Source organism: Gorilla gorilla, chromosome 18 (genome assembly GCF_029281585.2).
Source record: "Gorilla gorilla gorilla isolate KB3781 chromosome 18, NHGRI_mGorGor1-v2.1_pri, whole genome shotgun sequence".
Taxonomy (NCBI): Eukaryota; Metazoa; Chordata; class Mammalia; order Primates; family Hominidae; genus Gorilla; species Gorilla gorilla.
The window spans coordinates 19,200,082-19,225,056 of record NC_073242.2 but is presented as its reverse complement, the minus strand read 5'-3'; the positions used below and the strand labels follow the sequence as shown (position 1 = coordinate 19,225,056).

The following is a 24,975-nucleotide window of genomic DNA, read 5'->3' as shown; positions in this document are numbered from 1 at the left end:
GGCGTGGTGGCTCATGCCTTAATCCCAGCACTTTGCGGGGGGCAAGGTGGATGGATCACCTGAGGTCAGGAGTTTGAATTGAGACCAGCCTGGCCAACATGGTGAAACCCCACCTCTACTAAAAATACAAAAATCAGCCGGGCATGGTGGGAGATGCCCGTAATCCAAGCTACTCGGGAGGCTGAGGTGGGAGAATCGCTTGAATCTGGGAGGTGAAGGTTTCAGTGAGCCGAGCCAAGATGATGCCACTGCACTCCAGCCTGGACAACAGAGCAAGACTCTGTCTCAATAAATAAATAAATAAATACATACATACATAAAGACTTATATTACCCAGTTTCAAACTTGCTATAATGCCATAGTAATCAAAACAATGTGGAACTGGCCAGGCGCAGTGGCTCATGTCTTTAATCCCAGCACTTTGGGAGGCCGAGGTGGGTGGATCACTCGAGGTCAGGAGTTCGAGACCACCCTGGCCAACATGGTGAAACCCCACCTCTACTAAAAATACAAAAATTAGCTAGGTGTGGTGGTGCGCACCTATAATCCCAGCTACTGGGGAGGCTGAGGCATGAAAATCACTTGAACCTGAGAGGCAGAGGTTGCAGTGAGCAGAGATCACGCCACTGCACTCCAGCCTTGGTGACAGAGCAAGACTGTGTCTCAAAAAAAAAAAAAAAAAAAAGACAATGTGGAACTGGCATAAGGATTGACTTATGGATCAACAGAATGACAGTGAGAGTCCAGAAATAAACTCTTACATTTATGGTCAATTGATTTTTGTTTTTTTGTTTTTTAAGTAGTCTGAATTTGCCACCAGTGGTCAATTATTTTTTTTTTTTTTTTTGAGACGGAGTTTCACTCTTGTTGCCCAGGCTGGAGTGCAATGGCACGATCTTGGCTCATCGCAACCTCCGCCTCCTGGGTTCAAGTGATTCTCCTGCCTCAACCTTGAGTATCAAGTAGCTGGGATTTCAGGCATGCACCACCACACACAGCTAATTCTGTATTTTTAGTAGAGACAGGGTTTCTCCATGTTGGTCAGGCTGGTCTTGAACTCCCGACCTCAGCTGATCCGCCCACCTCAGCCTCCCAAAGTGCTGGGATTACAGGCATAAGCCACCACGCCCGGCCTTGGTCAATTGATTTTTAACAAAAGTGCCAAGATCTCAGTAGAGAAAAACATAGTTAATATGGTTTGGCTCTGTGTTCCCACCCAAATCTCATGTCGAATTGTAATCCCCAGTGTTGGAGGAAAGGCCTGGTGGGAGGTAACTGAACCATGAGGGCAGACTTCCCCCTTGCTGTTCCTGTCAGACAGTTCTCATGAGATCTGGTTGTCTGAAAACCTGTGTCACCTCCTCTCCTCCTCCCCCTCCCCCTCTCTCTCCCTCTCTCTCTCTCCCCCCCCCCACCCCCCCGCTATGGAAAGATGTACCTACTTCCCCTTTGCCTTCTGCCACGATTTTAAGTTTCCTGAGGCCTCCGCAGCCATGCTTCCTATACAGCCTGCAGAACTGTGAGTCAATTAAACCTCTTTTCTTCATAAATTACCCAGTCTCAGGTAGTTCTTTATAGCAATGCAAGAATGGACTAATACAATAGTCTTTTCAACAAATGTTGCTGAGACAACTGTAGCTCCACATGCAAAAAAATTATTTAGATCCTTACCTTATAGGATATATAAAAAGTAATTCAAAATGAACCATTGACCTAAATGTAAGTGCTAAAATTATAACACTTCTAGAAGAAAACAAAAAAATCTTCATGACCTTGAGCTAGGCAAAGAGTTCTTAGATACAACTACAAAAGCATAAGCTAAAATGAGAAAATTGAGAATGGAGCTGAAAGTAAAAACTTCTGACCGGGCACGGTGGCTCACGCCTGTAATCCCAGCACTTTGGGAGGCTGAGGCAGGTGGATCACTTGAGGTCAGGAGTTCGAGACCAGCCTGGCCAACATGGCAAAACCCCATCTCTACTAAAAATACAAAAATTATCTGGGCGTGATAGCAGGCTCCTGTAATCCCAGCTACTCAGGAGGCTGAGGTACGAGAATCGCTGGAACCCAGGAAGCGGAGGTTGCAGTGAGCTGAGATCATGCCACTGCACTCCAGCCTGGGCAATGAGAGCGAAACTCTGTCTCAAATAAATAAATAAATAAATATACACATACATACATACATACTTCCACACTTCAAAGACACAATTATGAAAACAAAAAGACAAGCCACAGACTAGGAGATCCTATACTTGACAAAGAAATAGTGTCAAAAATATATAAAGAATTGTTACAACTGGCCAGGTGCATTGGCTCATGCCTGTAATCCTAGCACTTTGCGAGGCCAAGATGAAAGGATCACTTGAGCACAGGAGTTTGAGACTAGCCTGCATGACAAAGTAAAACCCTCCGTTTCTACAAAAAATTTAAAAATTAGCCAGGTGTGGCAGCATATGTCTATACTCCTAGCTACTGGGGAGGCTGAGGTGGGAGGATCACTTGAACCCGGGAGGTCAAGGCTATATTGAGCTGTGATGGCACCACTGCACTCCATCTGGAGTCACAGAGCAAGACCTTGTCTCCCAAGGAAAAAAAAGATTGTTACAACTCAACCAAATAACACAATTTTTAAATGGGCAGGCCTTGAATAGACATTTCACTATAGATAAACAAATGGCCAATAGGCATGTACAAAGATGCTCAACATCACTGTTAGGGATATACAAATTAAAACCACAATGAGGTACCACTTCAAACCCACTAGGATAGTCGGAGGGTTATAACAAAACTGATAGGCCAGGTGTGATGGCTCAGACCTGTAATCCCAGCACTTTGGGAGGCTGAGATGGGAAGATCACTTGATGCCAGGAGTTCAAGACCAGACTGAGCAACACAGCATGGCCCTGTCTCTACAAAAAAAAATTTTTAAATAAACTGGGCATGGTTGTGGCCAATTGTAGTCCCAGCTACTCAGGAGGCTGAGGCGGGAGGATCACTTGAGGCCAGAGTTTGAGGCTGGAGTGAGCTATGATTACACCACTGCACTCCAGCCTGGGTGACAGAGACCCTGTCTCAAAAAAAAAAAAAAAAAAAAAAAGAAAACAGAAGAAAAGATGGACAATACCGAGTGTCAGAGAAGATGTGGAGGAATTAGAACCCTCATGTAAATGGTGCAGCCATTTGGAATATAGTTTGGCAGTTTCTCATCAAGTTAATCCTAACTTACCATATGACCCAGCAATTCCATTCCTAAAATTTTATCTAAGAGTAATAAAAATGCAAGTCCACGCAAATAATTGTATGCAAATGTGCAGAGCAGCATTATTCATAGCAGCCAGAGAGTGGGAACAACCCAAATGCCCATCAACTTGTTAAGATAACCACACATTAGAATACGATTCAGCAGTAAAAAGGAACAAAGTACCCACATGTAATATGATGTGGATGAACCTCAAACATATTATGCTAAAGAAAATAATCCAATTTAAAAATGGACAAAAGAGCTGAAGAGACATTTCTCAAAAGATGATACACAAATTAGCCAACAAGTATGTGAAAATATGCTCAGCATCACTCATCATCAGGGGAATCATCAAATGAAAACCACATGAAAATGACTACTATCAAAAAGACAAAAATAGGCTGGGCATGGTGGTATGTGCCTATAGTCCCAGCTACTTGGGAGGCTGAGGTGGGAGGATCACTTGAGTCTGGGACTTCCAGGCTGTAATGCAGAATGATCATGCCTGTGACTAGTCACTGCACTCCAGCCTGGGCAACCTCATCTCTTAATAAAAAAAAAACAAAAAGAAAGAAAAAAAATGTTGATAAGAATACAGAGAAAAGGAAACTCTTTTTTTTTTTTTTTTTTTTTGAGACAGAGTTTTGCTTTTGTCGCCCATGTTGGAGTGCAATGGTGCAATCTTGGCTCACTGCAACCTCCGCCTCCTGGGTTCAAGCGATTCTCCTGCCTCAGCTTCCCAAGTAGCTGAGATTACAGGCATCTGCCACCATGCCCAGCTAATTTTTGTATTTTCAGTAGAGATGGGGTTTCACCATGTTGGCCAGGCTGGTCTCGAACCCCTGACCTCAGGTGATCCACCTGCCTCAGCCTCCCAAAGTGCTGGGATTACAGGCGTGAGCCACCACACCCAGCCGAAAAGGGAACTCTTACACACTGTGGGTGGAGATGCAAATTAGTGTAACAATTCTAGAAAACAGTATGGAAATTTCTCAAAAAACTAAAAATAGAACTACCAAATGATGTAGCAATCCCACAACTAGGTTATCATCTAAAGAAAAGAAAATCAGTATATCAAAGAAATACCAGCAGTACCATGTTTATTGCAGCACTATTCACAATAGCTAAGATATGAAATCAATCTAAATGTACATAAATGGATGAATGGATAAAGAAAACATGGTACACACACAGGAATATTATTTGGCCATAAAAAAATGAAACTCTATAATTCACAGCAACACGAATGACCCTGGAAGCCATCATGTTAAGTGAAATAGGCACAGAAAGATACATACTGCATGTCCTCACTCATATGTGGGAGCTATGAAAGTTGAGCTCATAGAAGTGGAGAGTAGAACAGCGACGACTAGAGGCTGGGAAGGGTAGGGGCAAGGGGAGAACAAAGAGGTTGGTTAACAGGTACAAAATTACAGCTACATATGAGGAATAAGTTCTCGTGTTCAATAGCACCTAGGGTGACTATAGTTCAAAATTTACTGTGTATTTTCTTTTCTTTCTGTTTTCTTTTTTTTTTTTGAGACAATCTTACTCTGTCACCCAGGCTGGAGTGCTGTAGTGAGATCTCGGCTCACTGCAACCTCCACCTCCCATGTTCACGCAATTCTCGTGCCTCAGCCTCCCAAGTAACTGGGATTACAGGGGCGTGCCACCAGGCCCAGCTTATTGTGTATTTTTAAATAGCTAGAGGAGAAGATTTTGAATGTTCCCAACGCAAAGAAATCAGAGACGTGTGAGGTGATGAATATGCTAATTACTTGGATTTGATCATTACACACGGGATACATGTATCAAAATATCACTCTGTACCCCATAAATATGTAGAATTATTATGTATCAATTAAAAAGGCACATTACACTACGTGAGAGAAGCCAGATCCAAAAGATTATCTATTGAATAATCCCATGTATATGAAATATCCAGGAAAGGCAGATTTATGGAGGCAGAAAACAGACTTGTGGTTTTCTGGGGTTGGGTATGTCAGTGGGGTTTGATTACAAACAGGCTTGGGGGAATCTGGGGAGGTATAAAAATGTTTTAAAACCAGATTGCGTGTTAGTTGCACAACTCTATAAATTTAGTAAAAAAAAATCAATGAATTACACACTTATAATGTGTGGACTTTATGATACGTAAAATATGCCTTAGTAAAGCAGCCACTGGGTACCCCCCACAACACACACAAAAAAACTTTACTGTATAGCAAATTAGCCTGGCTAATTTTTGTATTTTTAGTAGACACGGGTTTTACCATGTTGGCCAGGCTGGTCTCAAACTCCTGGACTCAAGTGATCCACCCGCCTCAGCCTCCCAACATGCTGGGATTACAGATGTGAGCCACTGTGCCCAGCCTTGACTATGTCTTTTGGATAAAGAAGGCAGTCCTTAATGTATTGTTGAATCGTTACTATTAGCCAGAATGTGGAGTTAATGAAACACACTTATGATTATTTTGTTTGTGAAGACATGAATCAAATCTCCCCCAGATGTAAACCTCTTAGAAGACACGGTTCTAAACTACAATAATCTATGGAGAGATGCTGCCAATGCAAATATTGTGAAGAAGTACTTGTTAGTTCAGATAGTTTCTCACTCGAGACACTCAGCAAGCAACCCTCTCCACGGGCTTCCAGGATGAGAGGCCTGGCCTTCGGGACTATTTACTCTGTAAACTAACAACAGTGATTGAAGAGAAACGGGCGTGGGTTTGCCTCCCATCATGAAACACCAAAGAAATCACCCCTACTAGACAAGGAGTCATCTTAAAAGACTTCAAGTGTCCAGTATGAAGACTCCCGGACTCTCCTGTCTTTCAAAAGAACAGGTGAGAAAACAAATGTCACATTATCATAACATGGAATGAGAATGGGATCTGTCCTTTTGAACTAAAATGGCAGTTCAGAAATCCTTTGTTGACTCTGCTCTGAAAATGATAATTTAATGAATTATTCCTTTCCAAATATGCTTCTGAGCACATTTTGCTGAGACAGCAGGATCTTTAGGACCAAGAAATATAAGCTGTTTTCCACATAGTACTTGTTCTTGTGGTTCAAGAATTGTCACTGGCTTAACAAATTCATCAACAAAGAAGATTCAATGTATGTACCTCTCCCAACGCTGTAAACTTCTTCTCCTTGTCACATAAGCATGCATAATATGTCTGAAATATTCATTTATTAGGGACACACGTCATTAATCCCAAAGACACCAAGCAAATGCGGTCAAGGAATCCCGAAAGAAAGTTGCTCAATCTTTAGTGTGTACAAATCATAAATGTGTCAGGGGTTGCACCATGGTTAATGTACTGCACAACACATGGGGTATCATCAGTTCTGTAACCTAGGGTGAAGAGTGCTTCCTGGAGTTGTGCAGTGCACAACCTGTGCAGCTGCACATGGTAACCCTGGGATTAGCCATCTCATAAAAACACAGATTCATAATCATGGCTTTTCACAGGAAGTATATGAAAAAGAAAGGGATGAAAAAACAAGAGTAAGACCCTGCAGGTAGGCCCCTGAAAACTCTAAGTCTGACAGTGGAATTTTACATAGGAAATCCTGGGTGGGGGCAGGGGGATCACTAGAGCTAACCTGGATGACTATTTTTAGAGCCTTCACTTTCTGGTCTGAGGCCCAGGCATCCTTCAGCGATTGGTTGAGCTCCTCTATGCGGTTCACGTAATCCTGCTGAGTCAAGTTCAACAGCTCCTTTTGGGAACCCTGTGGGGAGAAGGCAGAAGGTGAAGGCATAGCAGGAAAAACATTGCTCGACTACACCCTTATAAAGAATACTAGGTATTGGCTGAGTTTTGGTCTCTAAATTTTCCTCATATCCCCGCCAGGATTGACAGCTTTGCCTTGCAATTTGCAATCAAAGAGGTTCTTTTGAGTTTTCTGACAAAGATGGACAGAGTGCTGTGGGTTGAAAGGCTGGCCTTGGAAGCAAGTCAGACCTAAGCCATCTCCCAGCTTGGACACCGAGTAGCTGTGTGACCCTGGGTGAGCTATTTTCCTCTCACAGCCTCATCTGTGAATTGAGGTAACAAGACTTACCTCATTCAACCAACTGTGGGCCCCCTGTGTGCAGGACATGGGACTAGATGATCGAGATACAAAGACATTTTTGCTCAAGATTCCCAAGCAATAAGACATGACAGGGTATTTCAGCACTAATGGAGCTTAAGATTCTGAAGACAGATGGATATTAACTCAAACTGAGATAAATGCTCAGGAGAAAACACAATTCTATGGGGACACATATACTGGATCTGAGGTGCCCATTGAAAAAAGCGCAACTGTTTCACGGGCTACTAAGGAAGAAAAATATGCTGATCACTGACAGGAACCAACTGAGGAACATATACCCCAATTTCAGAGATATTCAAATGTGAGAGAAATGGTACATCTCAGACTGGAAGAAATATAGTAACAAAGAAATGGACTGTAAACTGTGATGGGGGGATCAGGAATGGCTTCCTGGAGGACTGATACTTGAGACAAACTCTCAGGGGAGTACAGGTACTGCAGAGTGTGGGGGTGTTAATTAGACCAAGGAGAGAGTAATCAGGACAGGAAGACAACCATAGCAAAAACCCTCGGCAGCTGAGCAAGGGATCGTCATGGGGATGAAATGACCACGTAGGTAATGACTTGGCACGGTCCCTGACACACAGTAGATGCTCCTTAACCCTGGGCTATTGTTAAGAGGCTCTTTACACAACTCACAGGAGTGAAGGTCATGCGAACACACATGATGAGACCTGGAACCACACGTTTATATGTATATTTCCTACAATTCAAAGTGAAAAACGCTTTATTAAAGAAATAAGAGTAGGCTGGGCATGGTGGCTCACATCTGTAATCCCAGCATATTGGGAGGCTGAGGCGGGTGGATCACTTGAGGTCAGGAGTTTGAGACCAGCCTGGCCAACATCGTGAAACCCTCTCACCTAAAAATACAAAAATTAGCTGGGCACGGTGGCGCGTGCCTGTAATCCCAGTTACTCAGGAGGCTGAGGCAGGAGAATTGCTTTAACCTAGGAGGCAGAGGTTGCAGTGAGCTGAGATCGCACCACTGCACTCCAGCCTGGGTGACAGAGCGATCTCAACCTCCATCTCTTGGGTTCAAGCAATTCTCCTACTTCAGCCTCCTGAGTAGCTGGGATTACAGGCATCCACCACCACGCCCAGCTAATTTTTATATTTTTAGTAGAGACGGGGTTTCCCCATGTTGGCCAGGCTGGTCTCAAACTCCTGACCTCAGGTGATCCACCTGCCTCGGTCTCCTAAAGTGCTGGGATTATAGGCATGAGCCACCGCGCCTGGCAAATATTTTTTTTTCAAGAAATTCTGTATTTGTTGGTTACATTTACCACTGTTTAAGTGTTGGCAAAAGACTCACTTTTGTTTCAAAGTACATGTAGGCCAATTAAAAGATTCCTGTGGGCCATATCCAGCCAGCCTGAGCAGCGTCTGTTGCAAAGCAAGGTCTTTGTGCTCCATAAGGCTGCTTCTCAGGGAGGTGACTGCAGTTGGGTTTTTTTTTTAGACAAAGTCTTGCTCTTTTGCCCAGGCTGGAGTGCAGTGGCATGATCTTGGCTCAATGCAACCTCCGCCTCCCAGGTTTAAGCAATTCTCCTGCCTCAGCCTCCCGAGTAGCTGGGATTACAGGCACCCACCATCACGCCTGGCTAACTTTTGTATTTTTAGTAGAGTCAGGGTTTCACTATGTTGGCCAGGCTGGTCTCGAACTCCTGACCTCAGGTGATCCTCCCACCTTGGCCTCCCAAAGTGCTGGGATTACAGGCGTGAGCCACCGCGCCTGGCCTTGCAGTTGGTTTTTACCATTAGACACTGTTGCTAGGTGACCCAGCCTTGCTCAGGCATCACAATGAGAAAAGAGGCCTCTAGAAAAGCAGCCCCAGTCAGGCTTCCGTGAGCTCGGCCAACTGCACACTGGCACCCTTCCCTGGATGGAGTCATTGCCTCGAGAGGACCAAGCACAATGCGCAGCCCAGGAATTAATCAAAGAGCAGCCACCGAGGTTGATCTCACTTGGCAGGAGGAAGGAAAAGCTCTCCCACTCCCTGCACTCCACAAATGACTTGCTCACCTCCTCAAAGTCATCCAGCTCCTCCAGCCGGGTCCGAACCTTCTCTGACATTGCCAGTGTGGCAGTCCCAGCTTTGCCTAAACAGAATGAATTTACGTCACACAGGTGGCTTTTCTCGTGCACCAATACCCCCAGTGGAGGCATCTTTCACTCTACACTTCATCGTGAATAAAGACACAAGGGAATGATTCCATTATAGAAAACTATTCCAGATTTTCAAAGCAACTTCCTTATGTAACCAGAATTCCATCGAAACATTTCCCACTTAGAAGCTGCCCCTGGGAGCCCAGTGGGCCAGCCTGAAAGAGGTTAACTGCTGCATTTGAGATTTACAAACTTTGCTCTGTATCATCTGTTTATTCCTAAAGAAAGGCAGTCCAGATAAGGATGCCAAAAATCCGTCATTTAATTGTTTTCTATGAACAAAAGGCCCTCTTAGGCTCTTACTCACAGCGCAGAATTGTGCTCTTCTGCTAACAAAACAACCATCTCACTGTCTACCCAGGGTGGAAATACTAGGGCTTCAAAGCCCTCTCTTCGAGCAAACAGGACTAGCTGTGCCTCCTTCCAGCATCTGTCAGCACAATTTCGCCATCAGCAGGGACTGGTGGAGGGATGAAGGAAGGGCCCCCAGGCCACAGGCCAGCCACAAGGCAGGGCGCTGCATCTAGCTGACTGCTGCCCTCTGCGGCCGTCTATTTCAAAATCCTTCCCCCATCTTTAGGGGGCCTCTGTTCTAGCACTTTTTTTTTTTTTTTTGAGATGGGGTCTTACTCTGTCGTCCAGGCTGGAGTGTGGTGGCGCGATCTCGGCTCACTGTAACCTCCATCTCAAAAAAAAAAAAAAAGAAAAAAGAAAGAAATGTGGACTTAGGGTTGAGCTGCAGAACTCTTTTTGTAAGCCTGACAAATGTTTTAGGTTTTAAGAGTCACAAAGTGTCTGCTCCAACTACTTAACTCTACTGTTGTAGCACAAGAGCAGGCATAGATAATACGTAAACAAATTGATAGGGCTCTGTTCCTATAAAACTGTACTTAAAAAACAGGCAGTGGACCAGACTTGGCCTGCAGCATGCAGTTTACCAACCCCTGATCTGGGGATACCCCTAGTAGTGGAATGCTGGATCAAAGGGTTGGCTCATTGTGTTAATCCCTTTGAGCTGCTGTAACAAAATGCTACAAAGTGGGCGGCTTATAAATAAGAGCAATGTATTTCTCACAGTCCTAAAGGCTAGGAAGTCCAAGATCAAGGTCCCAGCAGATTAGGTCCCAGTGCCTGATGACGGCCTGCTTTCCGGTTGGGTTCATAGATGATGCCCTCCTGCTGTGTTTTCACTTGGTGGAAGGGGTGAGGGGAGTGCCCTTGGACCTCTTTTATAGGGCACTAATCCCATTCATGAGGGTTCCACCCTCATGACCTAAGCACCTCTGAAAAGGGCCCATCTCCTAATACCATCATCTTGGGGTTAGGATTTCAACATATGAATCGGGGCAGGGGAGTGGGGTTAGGCACAAACAACCAGACCACAGCACCTGTCTTCAAATAAAATAAAAAATGCAAAAGTGTTCTACAAGGTGGTTGTGCCATTTTACATTCCCACCAGCAGCATATGAGAGCTCCTATTGCTCTATATTCATACCAAGTCTCATGTTGAAATGTGATCCCCAGTGTTGGAGGTGGGGCCTGGTGGGAGGTGTCTGGGTTGTAGGGGAGGATCCACCATGAACGGCTTGGTGCCATCCTTGCAGTAATGAGTGCATTCTTATTCTTAGTTCCCATGAGAACTGGCTGTTGAAAAAAGCCTGGCATTTTCTCCCTCTCTCTCCTCCCTTCTCCTGCCATGCAATCTCTGCACACACCTGCTCTCATTTGCTTTCACCATGAGTGGAAGCAGCCTGAGGCCCTCACCAACAGCAGATGCTGCACCATGCTTCTTATATAGCCTGTGGAACCATAAGTCAAGTAAACCTCTCTTCCTTATAAATTAGCCAGCCTCTGGTATTCCTTTATAGTACCACTAAACAAACTAAGACACTTGGTATCATCACTCTATTTGATCTTTACAAACTGGTGGGTACATGCTGGTATGATTTACCTTTTATGGTCTGGGATCAAAATTCTGTCCATAACAAGCTGGGCGTGGTAGCTCACACCTGTAATCCCAGCACTTTGGGAGGCCAAGGCGGGCGGACCACTTGAGGTCAAGAGTTTGAGACCAGCCTGGCCAACATGGTGAAACCCTGTCTCTATTAAAAATACAAAAATTAGCTGGGCCTGGTGGTGCACACCTATAGTCCCAGTAACTCAGAAGGCTGAGGTGGGAGAATTGCTTGAACCCAAGAGGCAGAGGTTGCACTGCACCATGGGTGACAGAGCAAAATTCCATCTCAAAAAAAAAAAAAAAAAATTCTATGCATAACAAAGCTGTTCCCATTCTCTTGATTTCTAACGTGCTGTCTCATCCAGCAGAGCCGTGGGGAGAGTGGCAGCTGCCATATCAGAGACCTGCAATGAACTATGATTGTGCTCATCTGCACCCAGCAGCACATAATCCGTCAGTTGCTCCAGAATCACCTTGGAGCATCAAAATAGGAATTCTGGGGTCCCATCCTGCAAGATTAATTGAGCAAGTGGGGGCCAGGCATCTATATTCATACAAAAGTTCCTCAGGAAATCCTGCTACACAGACACCCTGGTGTCTTAGGAGAGGAAGCTGAGAACTGCATTCAGGGACCAGCGACGTATAAGACTAAGCATGTCACCCCCTCACCAACATACCTTATTGCACAAGGGAAAAGACTTAAGGCAAGGGAAAGGCTCTCTAAAACCCAGTTGGTGAGGGAGGCACAATGAGGGGGAGACTACTTCCTCTGTAATTCTTAAACAGTAAGCTTACATTTTACTCCTAGTAACCTCTTTGGTTTTGTTTTTGTTTTTGTTTTTGTTTTGAGACAGAGTCTCGCTCTGTCACCCAGAATGGAATGCAATGGCGCGATCTTGGCTCACTGCAACCTCCGCCTCCCAGGTTCAAGCGATTCTCCTGCCTCAGCCTCCTGAGTAGCTGGGATTACAGGCATCTGTCACCATGCCTGGCTAATTTTTTTTTTTTTTTTTTTTTTAGTAGAGATGGAGTTTCACATTGTTGGCCAGGCTGGTCTCGAACTCCTGACCTCAAGTGATCTGCCCGCCTTGGCCTCCCAAACTGCTGGGATTATGGGTGTGAGCCACCGCACCAGGCCGTATTTTTTTTTTTTTTTTAATACGGAATTTCACTCTTGTTGCCCAGGCTGGAGTGCAATCTTGGCTCACTGCAACTTCCGCCTCCCAGGTTCAAGCGATTCTCCTGCCTCAGCCTCCTATGTAACTGGGATTATAGGCATGTACCACAACGCCCAGCAAAATTTTGTATTTTTAGTAGAAATGGGGTTTCACCATGTTGGCCAGGCTGGTCTCAAACTCCTGACCTCAGGCGATCTGCCTGTCTTGGCCTCCCAAAGTGCTGGGATTACACAGGTGAGCCACTGTGTCCGGCCGTATTTTTTTTTTTTTTTAAGACAGAATTTCATTCCTGTCACCCAGGCTGCAGTGCAATGATGCAATCTTGGCTCACTGAAACCTCCGCCTCTCAGGTTCAAGTGATTCTCCTGCTTCAGCCTCCTGAGTAGCTGGGATTACGGGCGTGCGCCACCACGCCCAGCAAATTTTTGTATTTTTAGTTGAGACGAGATTTCACCATGTTGGCCAGGCTGGTACCAAACTCCTGACCTCAGATGATCCACCCACCTTGGCCTCCCAGAGTGCTGGTATTTGGTATTTTTTTAATTCATGCTCTAAATATGTATTTTATTTCTACGTCTAGCCACAATCTAAGAAATAGCAGCTCCAACTGAATCAAATATCAGAATCATATCACATAAAACTTTTTTCCTTTGTAAAATTATATTAAAAGTAATGCCAGAATTTTCCCATCAAAACAACAACAAACTCATCTTACCTTTTTCAGATCCCATAAACAGATTCTGCAGAGACATAAAATTCATTAATGTTTTAAAAATCAAAGGCAGTATGTTCATTGTTTTCCAACAGAGCCATTTACATACCCAAGAGAAAGAAATATATATTCAAAGAAGAAAAATACAGTCACTAAAAACCACCGGAGATTCAAATTTCTACTCAAGTCAGGGTTCTCAAAGTCAGCAGACAAATACTAAAATTTTTGATATGCCAGCGGAGTCACATAATAGAACTATTTTTAACCTACTCTGAATCAGGGTTTATCACCCTCTACACTACTGCCATTTGAGGCCAGATAACTTTTTGTGGGAGATTAATTCTGTGCACCGTTGGATGTTTAGCTGCATCTCTGGCCTCCACCCAATAAATGTCAGTACCACCCCCAGAACTGTGACAGTCAAAAATGTCTCTAGATATTGCCAAATGACGACCCAGGGGTAAAAATTACTCCTGGTTGAGAATCACTGCTCTAAGTTAACTCTGTACAGTTAAAAAAAAAAAAAAGACTCAATTTAAATAGTCCAGCAATTCTGCCTATCATTCTGTTCAATGAGTACACACCCTGGGAGGAAAAAATGAAGAGAAGAGGCGTTGAGGCCAAGCGTTCCCCATGACCTACCAAGTTCACTGTTTCCTCCAGGGCACAGCCCCATTTGTAGATGGACACGCTGCTACATTTCTCAGCCTCCCTGCATCTATGCGTGGCCCATGATCACACCTTCAAGACAAATGTAACTGAAAGTGTTGGGGGACCCCAAGAAGTCTTCCTAAATGGGAGGGGGCGCATCTGTCTTTCCCTTTCCTCCCTCTGTCTACCAACATGAATGTTGGTTGCTCTGTCACTCAGACTGGAGTGCAGTGGTACAATCACTCAACACAGCCGAGGAGCAAGAAAGAATGCGGCAGAACCCTGATGCCCTCGGAGCTGCCAAACCAGCCCTGGACCCCTCTCCTCGAGACTTCTCCAGTGTAAGGAGGGATACAGGTCACTCTTGTTTACAATGTTAGCAGGGGCTTTAGTTCTAAGCAACCGAACCCAGTCCTAACTCACACAGGCATTAACCTGACTGGGTTGGTCTCAGCTCTCCTGAGTCTTTCCTTCCACAGCAATTTGCCAAGTGGAGGGTAAGCCTCGAATTTCGTTAAGTGTCTTGAGGCCGAAGCCAACTACTTCACCTAATGGCCATCCAGAGAAATAGTAAATTTCCAGCTCCAGAGAAAACCCAGCTATATGGGACTTACTGAGTGACACCTTTCTCCTCCAGTGTTGTGCTCTCCTCCCTTAATTCATTTTTTAAATTAATTAATTAATTAATTTTTTTTGAGACAGGGTCTCACTCTGTCACCAAGGCTGGAGTGCAGTGGCATGATCTCTGTGCAATGCAACCTCCACTTCCCGGGTTCAAGCAATTCTCATGCCTCAACCTCCCGAGTAGCTAGGATTACAGGTGCCCGCCACGCCTGGCTAATTTTTTTAGTAGAGACGGGGTTTCACTATGTTGGCCAGGCTGGTCTCGAACTCCTGACCTCAAGTGATCTGCCCACCTTGGCCTCCCAAAGTGCTGGGATAACAGGCGTGAGCCACCGTGCCCGACCTCCTCCCTTCATAATTCAAACCTCCTCCCAAAGACAAGACTCTGCTGTTCTAATTCTTTCTCTGGCCTGTGCCACATCCCTGATCCTTAACATATTTTTTTGGGAAACCTGTCAGCACATTTTTCTGCCAACAACACTGACATACTACGTGAAGCCTTATATGTGAGCTTTTAAGAGAAGTAGAAAAATAAATAAATAAGTGAAACTTACAGAGCCCAGGAGTTGAAGCAACATAACAAAAAGAAATTACTACTAACTCCAAAGTAGACCCTGGAGAGGGTCTCCTGGTACTCACAATAGACAGCTTTTCGGTAGTGGTGTACCGGGCAAGGATTTCTCCCCGTTTGTTGGCCCAAGGCTCAAAATCCGATCCTACAACGGAGTTATCATCTCTATCACGTTTCCTTCTGGAGCTGTCCTAAAGAAAGGCAAGATAATCTCTTCAGCAGCAATATCATTTTGATCTTTAAATATATACATATATAAATAGAAGCCAGATAGTCCTTTACTGTGGAATAAAAGAGATCTGTCTCAAGGTTTACTATCATAAAAAAAATTACAGCGCCAGGCATGGTGGCTCATGCCTGTAATCCCAGCACTTTGGGAGGCCAAGGTGAACGGCTCACTTAAGGGCGGGGGTTTAACACCAGCCTAGCCAACATGGTAAAACCCCGTCTCTACTAAAAATACAAAAATTAGCCAGGTGCATGCCTGTAGTCCCAGCTACTCAGGAGGCTGAGGCAGGACAATCGCTTGAACCTGGAAGGCAGAGGTTGCAGTGAGCCAAGATTGTACCACTGCACTCCAGTCTGAGTGACAGAGCAAGACTCCATCTCAAAAAAAAATTCAGGCCATTTCATCACAAATGGACAATAAACATATCAAAAAATGCTCAAACTCATTAAGAATTAAGGAAAGGATAGTTGGAAAAGACCACTTTTTCAACTATCAGAATGTCAAAGAGTTAAAATGCTGGCTGATGTCAGGCTGGCAAGGATGCAGGGAAACAGACCCTCTTCAACATCACTAGTGAAAATGCAGACTGGTTAACTCTTTTTGGAGGACAATTTGGTGATAGCCATCAAAACCTTAAATACACATTGCCTTATGCCAGCAAAGAGATGGAGTCTCGCTCTGTTGCCCAGGCTGGAGTGCAGTGACGTGATCTCTACTCACTGCAATCTCCGCCTCCCAGGTTCAAGCGATTCTCCTGTCTCAGCCTCCCGAGTAGCGGGGATTACAGGTGCCCGCCACCACACCTGGCTAATTTTTGTATTTTTAGTAGAGATGGTGTTTCACCACATTGGTCCGGCTGGTCTCGAATTCCTGACCTCGTCATCCGCCCGCCTCAGCCTCCCAAAGTGCTGGGATTACAGGCGTGACCCACTGCGCCTGGCCAACCAGCAAAGAACTTCTAGGAAGCTATCCTGCAGAAATCCTTGCAGACATGCACCAAGATGTGTGTGTGTTCGAGACACATGGTGCACTGCTGTTTGTACCAGCAAAACCCAGAAACTATCTGGGATATCCTCTATCTGATGGATACGTCAGTAGAGGAATGGCAAATTAAAATACGTAAATCCAGTCTTTAGAATACCATATGGCTGGTCAAAATAATAAGGTTGTTCTAAATATACTAACATAGATAGTTCTCCAAGACATATGGTCAAGTTAAAAAAAAAAAAAAAAAAGTTGGCTGGGCGACATGGCTCAAACTTGTAATCCCAGCACTTTGGGAGGTGTGGGCAGATCACTTGAGGTTAGGAGTTCGAGACCAGCCTGGCCAATGTGACGAAACCTTGTCTCTACAAAAAATACAAAAATTAGCCAGGTGTGGTGGCACATGCCTGTAATCCCAGCTACTAGGTAGGCTAAGGCAGGAGAATCACTTGAACCCAGGAGACAGAGGTCACAGTGAGCCAAGATCGCGCCACTGCACTCCAGCCTGGGCAACAAAATGAGACTCCGTCTCAAAAAAATAAAATAAAATAAAATAAATTAAATTAAAAAAAAAAAAGTTGTGGGGTGCAGTGGCTCAGGCCTGTAATCCCAGCAACTCTGGTAGGCCAAGGCAGGAGGACTGCTTGCGCCCAGGAGTTTGAGACCAGCTTTGGCAACACAGTGAGACCCTGACTCTACCAAAAAATCCAAAATTAGCTGAGTGCGGTGGCGCACACCTGAAGTCCCAGCTGCTCGAGAGGCTGAGGCAGGGGGATTGTTTGAGCCCAGGAGTTTAAGGCTGCAGCGAGCTATGATCATGCCACTGCAGTCCAGCCTAGGCAAAAGAGCAAGACTATCTCCAAAAAAACAAGTCACAAAACAGCAGTTCCATTTATGTAACAATGGTAAATAATATATGAAACACAGGCCGGGCGCAGTGGCTCACGCCTGTAATTGCAGCACTTTGGGAGGCCGAGGTGGGTGGAACACGAGGTCAGGCGTTCGAGACCAGCCTGGCCAATATAGTGAAACCCCGTCTCTACTAAAATACAAAAATTAGCTGGGCATGGTGGCACGTGCCTGTAGTCCCAGCCACTCGGGAGGCTGAGGCAGGAGAATCGCTTGAACCTGGGAGGTGGAGGCTGCGAGTCGAGATCACCCCACTTCACACCGGCCCGGGTGACAGTGTGAGACTTCATCTCAAAAAAAAAAATATATATATATATATATATATGAAACACAGCATAGGATGATGATCGAGAGCATGTATTCTGAAGTCAGATTGGCCAGGTTTGAATCCCAGCTTGGATGTGACTTGTTATCTCTATCCCTCCATGGCTGCCTCTTTAATGAGGATTCCAATACCTCTCACAAGGTAGTAAGAGAACCAAATACGAAATGCACTCCGAAAAAATGCCTGCCATGCAGTAAGTTGATGCTGTAATTATTTATATATGAGTATGTATGGGAATGCTCAGAAACTGCTGTCGCAAGTATCTATGAAAATACAGGGGAAAAGCTATGGAAGAAGACACATTACAGCCATTATTCTCACAACCGCCAGGGTGGAGATTGGAATGAGGATTGCTCTACATGACTTTATCTGTAGTGTCTGACTTTTTCACATCAAAATGAGTGATTTACTTATGTAATTATGTAAAAAGATTTATAAGAAGAATAAAATTAAAATTAAAAATAAATTTTAAGAGCCAGGTGCAGTGGCTCACGCCTGTAATCCCAGTGCTTTGGGAGGTTGAGGCAGGTGGATCACTTGAGGTCAAGAGTTCAAGACCAGCCTGGTCAACATGATGAAAGCCCATCTCTACCAAAAAACACAAAAATTAGCTGGGCATGGTGGTGCATGCCTGTCCCAGCAATTCGGCAGGCTGAGGTGAGAGAATTGCTTGAACCCGGAGTCGGAGGCTGCAGTGAGATTGCACCACTGCACTCCAGTTCGGGTGACACAGCAAGGCTGTCTGAAAAAAATATTAAATTAAATTAAAAAATAAAAATAAATTTTAAAATGCTTTCAAACAAAAAAACAAAAAGACTTCACAGAGCTACACCAGCCTCTCATGTCAGGATGACCTGAACTGTTCCAACCAGAAGGTACCGTGTGCATTACTTGTGCAACTTAAAAAAGGGGAAGAAGCTTCAGGAGGCTCAGGTGGGAGGATCGCTTGAGGCTTGGAGTACAAGACCACCCTGGGCAACACAGCAAGACCCCACCTCTACAACAAAATAAAAAATTAACCCGGCACAGTAGTGTGTACCTATAATCCCAGCTATTCAGGAGGGTGAGGTGGGAGAATTGCTTGAGCCCCGGAGTTGGAGGTTGCAGTGAGCCATGACCACACCACTGCACTCCAGCCTGGGTGACAGAGTGAGACTCTGTCTCTCAGGGGAAAAAAAAGGGCAGGGCACAAGAAAACCACCCATTCCTGCACCCACAAAACCAACCCCCACTGGACGACCATGGCTGGGGTGCATTACCATGGCAGCTGCCAAGGCTGCGGGGTCAGCAGTGGCTGCAAACATGGAGAGGGGGTCAGTCCCATCGAGGACGCTGCTCAGCGGGTCCACCACGGAGCTGGAGGAGGAGGAGGACGTGGAAGAAGTGCTTCCTTTCCGGTTCACTTTCTTTGTCTTTGACTCTGTGACCTGTGAGGAAAATTTCTGGAGGTAAAACGGAGCTCCCACAACTCTCCCCAGTGAAACACTCCAGTGGGTACTTTCCTCCCATTCTGGTAGTTGAATGGATGGTTCATTTGCAGCAGAGACTTATCCATCTGCAGGGGATGCTTAGTTTTTGTGACAAATGGACATGACTCAGGATCACAACTGTCGAGGAAGGGAAAGTAGGAAGTTAGGGTTAGGAAGTGTTAAAAAAATTAATTGAGAGGTCACTGGACTGAGACGGCTACAGCACCTGGGGTTCCCTATGTAGCAAACCAAAATCCAACTCAATATATGTAGCAAAATGGAACTTAAGCTTAATCAGTTGCAAATCGCCAACTACCCACTAACTAGAGACTACCAATCAAAACCAACAACTAACATCTAAGTAGGGAATTTCTACTTTAACCAGGTACTTTTTTTTTGTCTTTTTCCCTTGAACACCTCATAAAAGTTAAGTTTTCTGCTGGGTGCAGTGGCTCATGCCTGTATCCCAACACTTTGTGGTGCTGAGGCAGAAGGATCACTTGAAGCCAGGAGTTTGAGACCAGCCTGGGCAACATGGTGAAGTCCTATCTCTACAAAAGATATGAAAATAATCCAGATATGGTGGTACATGCCTGTGGTCCCAGCTACTCAGAAGGCTGAAGTGGGAGGATGGCTGGAGCCCAGGAGGTGGAGGTTGCAGTGAGCCGAGATCGCACCACTGCCCTCCAAGCTGTTAAATTTATGTGGTCTCTGCCCCCAGTTCCTCCCACAGAGCTCCTAATACCCTAGGAGATTTCCTGGGTGATAGGAGCATCTTTTGTCCTAATAAGGTGACTCCCGATGGGCTCCTGCAGAGCTTCAGGATGGGGTCTGGTCACCAGAAAGACCAAGCCATGATTAGAAGATTGGAGCTTTCAGCCCCATTCCCCATCCTTCGGGAAGGTGAGAGGGCTGGAGACCGAATGAATAATCAATCATGCCTATGCAACGATGCCTCAAAAAAAAAACCATGAAAAATGGGGTTTTGGGAGGCAGAGGTTGCAGTGAGCTGAGAATGTGCCATTGCACTCCAGCTGGGCGATACAGTGAGACCCTGTCTCAAAAAAAAAAAGGGGGGGGGGGGTTTGAAGAGCTTCCAGGTAGGTGAACAAGAACACATCGAGGTACCTGGAGGGGCCATGAAAGCTCTGTGTGCCCCTTCCCCTGGGCCTCACCCTACGTAGCTCTTCATCTGGCTGTTCATCTGTATTCTTTGTAATATCCTTAATAATAAACTGGTAAGTACAAGTAAATACTAAATAATAAACTGGTAAGTATAAGTAAATGTTTCCCTAGTTCTGTGAGCCACTATAGCAAATTATTGAACATGAGGGAGGGAGGCATGGGAACTCCCAATGTGTAGCGAAGTTGGAGTTTCTGAAGTGAAGATGTCTTTTTTTTTTTTTTGGAGACAGGGTCTCGCTTTGTCACTAAGCCTGGAGTGCAATGGTGTGATCACGGTTCACTGTACCCTCGACATCCTGGGCACAAGCAATCTTCCTGCCTCCGTCTCCTGAGTAGCTGGGACTACAAGCACACCATCACACTTTGCTAATTGTTTTTTTTACTTTTTGTAGAAGTGGGGTATCACTATGTTGCCAAGGCTGTTCTCGAACTCCTGGGCCCAAGGGATCTTCTCATCTAGCATCCCAAAGTGCTGGGAGTACAGGCATGAGCTACCATACTGGGCCAGGGCTGTCTCACTGAGGACCTTGCCCTCAAATCTGTCGAGTCAGATGCCAACTGCCGGTGATGGCTGCCTGAATGGAGTTGAACTGCAGTCTAGGGGAGGGAAAGAAGCACCTCCCGTTGGGGTACATTTGCTGTTTTTGTTTGCCTGGCACCCATTCCTCCACCTCACAGGCTTAATACTTAATACCCCAATTTTTATTTGAGAAAACATCTCTCCCCCACACTCAGTTCCTACAGGCCTGGTGGGGTGAACTCTGTTCTCAGTTCCCAAGTTGAGCATTAGAGCTACCCTAATCTATCAACTTATTCTATACAGCAGGTCACCAATGCTGGTTCAGGGTAGGGCGCATAACAAAACTGGGTCAATGAAAACTGCTTGAGAAAAGCATTTTCCTGCTGCTGATGTTGCTAACCTAACAGGATAGGCCTGGAGCTGCAGCAGCTCTTCTCAGCTATTCTGTTATGGTATGGGTGTTAAATCAAGTTTAGCCTAAAGCTGTCTCCTTACGTATTTTAAGTCTGGCCTAAAGGTTTCTCTGCACATAGTGAACTATAACCTCACTGGACATGTAAACAGAGTGTAACCTACTCTTGTGCCAATCACCAAGTTTTGGCCAATTAAAGGGGGCCAACTGGGCCGGGCACAGTGGCTCACACCTGTAATCCCAGCACTTTGGGAGGCTGAGGCAGGCGGATCACCTGAGGTCAGGAGTTTGAGACCAGCCTGGCCAACATGGTGAAACCGTGTCTCTACTAAAAAGACAAAAAAATTAGCCGGGCATGGTGGCAGGCACCTGTAGTCCCAGCTACTCAGGAGGCTGAAGCAGGAGAATCACTTGAACCCGGGAGGTAGAGGTTGCAGTGAGTTGAGATTGTGCCACTGCACTCCAGCCTGGGCAAGAGTGAAACTCTGTCTCAGAAAAAAGAAAGAAAAGGGGGGGCCAACTGTTCAAATTGGGTTCAAATAAGGCAAATACTGAACTGTAACCAATCCGGCTGTTTCTGTACCTCACTTGTATTTTCTGAATGTCACTTTCCTTTTTGTGTCCATAAATCTTCTACCACGTGACTGTGCTGGAGCCTCTCTGAACCTACTCTGGCTCAGGAGGCTGCCCAATTCATGAATTATTCTTTGCTCAATTAAGCTCCATTAAATTTAATTTGGCTGAGAATTTTCCTTTTATTTTTTTGAGATGGAGTCTCTCTCTGTTGCCCAGGATGGAGGGCAGTGGCGTGATCTTGGCTCACTGCAACCTCTGCCTCCTGTGTTTAAGTGATTCTCCTGTCTTAGTCTCCTGAGTAGTTGGGACTACAGGCATACGCCACTATGCCCAGCTAATTTTTATATTTTTAGTAGAGATGGGGTTTTGCCATGTTGGCCAGGCTGGTCTCGAACTCCTGACCTCAGATGATCCACCCACTTCAGCCTCCCAAAGTGCTGAAATTATGGGAGTGAGGCATGGAGCCCGGCCAAGAATTTTCTTTTAACATGGGAAACGGGCACCTGAGAATGAACACAACTGTGGCTGTGCTGAGGTCACCCACAGCCACACAACAGCATGGGGATTGAAGAGGTCCTGGGAGGCTGAATCTCAGTCTTGGGGTCTTCTGCTTTATGCAATCATCTGCATACATTCCCAGAGCCTCCCTCCATGCTGACAATCACATCTTCTCTTCTCCCCAACATGACAACTGTGTAGTTTCTATTACTTGCTAATAAGACAGTACCAACCTGGCAGAGAGGAACCAGCCAAGTCTCTTGCCTGCTTTTGTTTTTATTTTTTAAATAAACCCACAGATAGACTAAGATGCTATTCAGGACAGCACTCTCTGCTGGCAATTAGAGTGACTCTTATATTCCAAATACAAAAATTAAAAGTCAAGATACATTTTGTTGACACAGCCAAATTAGGAACAAAGTCATCCCATTCACAAGGCAACCTCACTAAGGAGGAAGGAAGGGAGTAAAAATGGTGCTGGGTGAGGCCAATATTATAAAAAAGAGGCAGTGAACAAACTGGTTGATTTAAATATGCAGGCCGGGCAAGGTAGCTCACTCCTGTAATCCCAGCAGTTTGGGAGGCCAAGGTGGTTGGATCACCTGAGGTCAAGGGTTCGAGACCAGCCTGGCCAACATGGCGAAACCCTGTCTCTACTAAAAATAAAAAAATTAGCAAAAATTAGCCAAGCGTGATGGTGCATGCCTGTACTCCCAGCTACTTGGGAGGCTGAGGCAGGTGAATCGCTTGAACCTGGGAGGCAGAGGTTGCCGTGAGCTAAGATCACACCACTGCACTCCAGCCTGGGCTACAAAGTGAAACTCCATCTCAAAAATAAATCAGGCTGGGCACAGTGGCTCACACCCGTAATCTTTGTGAGGTAGAGGTGGACAGACTGTCTGAGCTCAGGAGTTCAAGACCAGCCTGGGCAACATGGCGAAACCCCATCTCTACTAAAAAAATACAAAAACTTAGCCAGGCATGGTGGCGTGTGCCTGTAGCCCCAGCTACTCGGGAGGCTGAGGCAGGAGAATCACTTAAACCCAGGAGGCAAAGGTCAGAGGTTGCAGTGAGCCACCACTGCACTCCAGCCGGGGTGACAGAGCAAGACTCTGTCTGAAAAAAAAAAAAAAATCAAATATGCAAAAGTGGCTACCACTGGCAAAACGGAAAAGACTCAGGAAGATTGTCTTTCATTTCAAGGGATAAGAATATCATTCAGAAAGACCCTTAACAAAACTTACAGTTATGGGTTTCAGAGGGTGATAGTCCCCAAACTCCAATGGTACAGCCTCCAGTCGGCATGATGCAAATTCAGCTTTGTAGTTCCTATTCCTGGAGTGCCTGGTAAACAGCGAAACACAGCCAGTTAGTGGATGGGGGTACTTAAAACGCTAAAAACTTCTGAAGAGACTTCTTCAATGACAAGGTAGTTTAGAACAGCACAATATTCCCACCAAAGTTAAAAAGAAACTACATTTAAAAACAAATTTTTTGGCCAGGCGCAGTGGCTCACATCTGTAATCCCAGCAATTCGGGCGGCCTAGGTGGGTGGATCACGTGAGGTCAGGAGTTTGAGACCAGCCTGGCCAACATGGTAAAACACCATCTTTACTAAAAATACAAAAATTCGGTGGGTGTGGTGGTGCACGCCTGTAATCCCAGCTACTTGGGAGGCTGACGCAGAAGAATCGCTTGAACCTGGGAGGTGGAGGTCACGGTGAACTGAGATCACACCACTCCACTCCAGCCTGGGCCACAGAGCAAGACTCCGTGGCAAACAAAAAACAAAACACAACATTTTAAAAAATCCGTTTGGCCGGGCGCAGTGGCTCATGCCTATAATTCCAGCACTTTGGGAGGCTGAGGCAGGCGGATCACGAGGTCAGGAGATCGAGATCATCCTAGCTAACATGGTGAATCCCCATCTCTACTAAAAATACAAAAAATTAGCCGGGCATGGTGGCACATGCCTGTAATCCCAGCTACTTGGGAGGCTGAGGCAGGAGAATTGCTTCAACCAGGAGGCGGAGGTTGCAGTAAGCTGAGATCATGCTACCGCACTCCAGCCTGGGGGACAGAGCGAGACTCTGTCTCAAAAAATATATATATTTGAAGGTATAAACAGCTGCCAGCATACTGGACTTGTTATGCCACACACCAGAACAAAGGGAAACTCACTAAGGTGACTCTAACACTCCTTGCCCAGCTTTCCCGCTGAGGGCATTTGTGAATTCTCAGCACAGGACAAGAGGCTGACGCCAAGCACAGGGCAGCTGTGAGGCAGCAGAGCAGCTAAAAGGGCTCTAAGGAAACCTCACAGAGCTGCACAGATAAACAGGAGTTCAGGGCTATCAAGACAGCCAGGAGGAAGAGGAGAGAGCACAGAGAAGACAGAAATCCAGCCCAGATTTCCCCTCAAGGTATTCGCCCATTGAGCTGCATAGGGCAAGAGAAAGGAGCCACGCAGAAAGAAGATGAAGAGCTCACCGTGTTTTCATTGGTTTCTTGAGGGTTCAAAAAGAGAAAGGATTCGTGAGCTGGAAAATAAAGGGGGAGACTGAAGCATGGAGCAGAAAAAGAACAGGAAGACAGGCAGAATTTCAAAGACACAAGCGACGTGAAGAGAAGGCCTAACACACATATAACTGGAATCC

The 24,975-nt window shown here is 45.5% G+C and overlaps 1 protein-coding gene across 2 annotated transcripts in view; it reads right to left on the bottom strand.

Moving 5' to 3' along the window:
- The window catches only part of VPS35L (VPS35 endosomal protein sorting factor like), a 145,393-nt gene that overhangs the window by 112,192 nt on the left and 8,226 nt on the right, over positions 1-24,975 (bottom strand). For both annotated transcript variants that reach the window (XM_004057286.5, XM_055365380.2), the window contains exons 2-7: positions 23,563-23,662; positions 18,918-19,085; positions 15,280-15,402; positions 13,369-13,393; positions 9,375-9,451; positions 6,854-6,982 (exon numbers count right to left, since the gene is read on the bottom strand). In XM_004057286.5, coding sequence (XP_004057334.4) covers positions 6,854-6,982; positions 9,375-9,451; positions 13,369-13,393; positions 15,280-15,402; positions 18,918-19,085; positions 23,563-23,662 — 622 coding nt within the window. The remainder of the gene's footprint in view (positions 1-6,853; positions 6,983-9,374; positions 9,452-13,368; positions 13,394-15,279; positions 15,403-18,917; positions 19,086-23,562; positions 23,663-24,975) is intronic.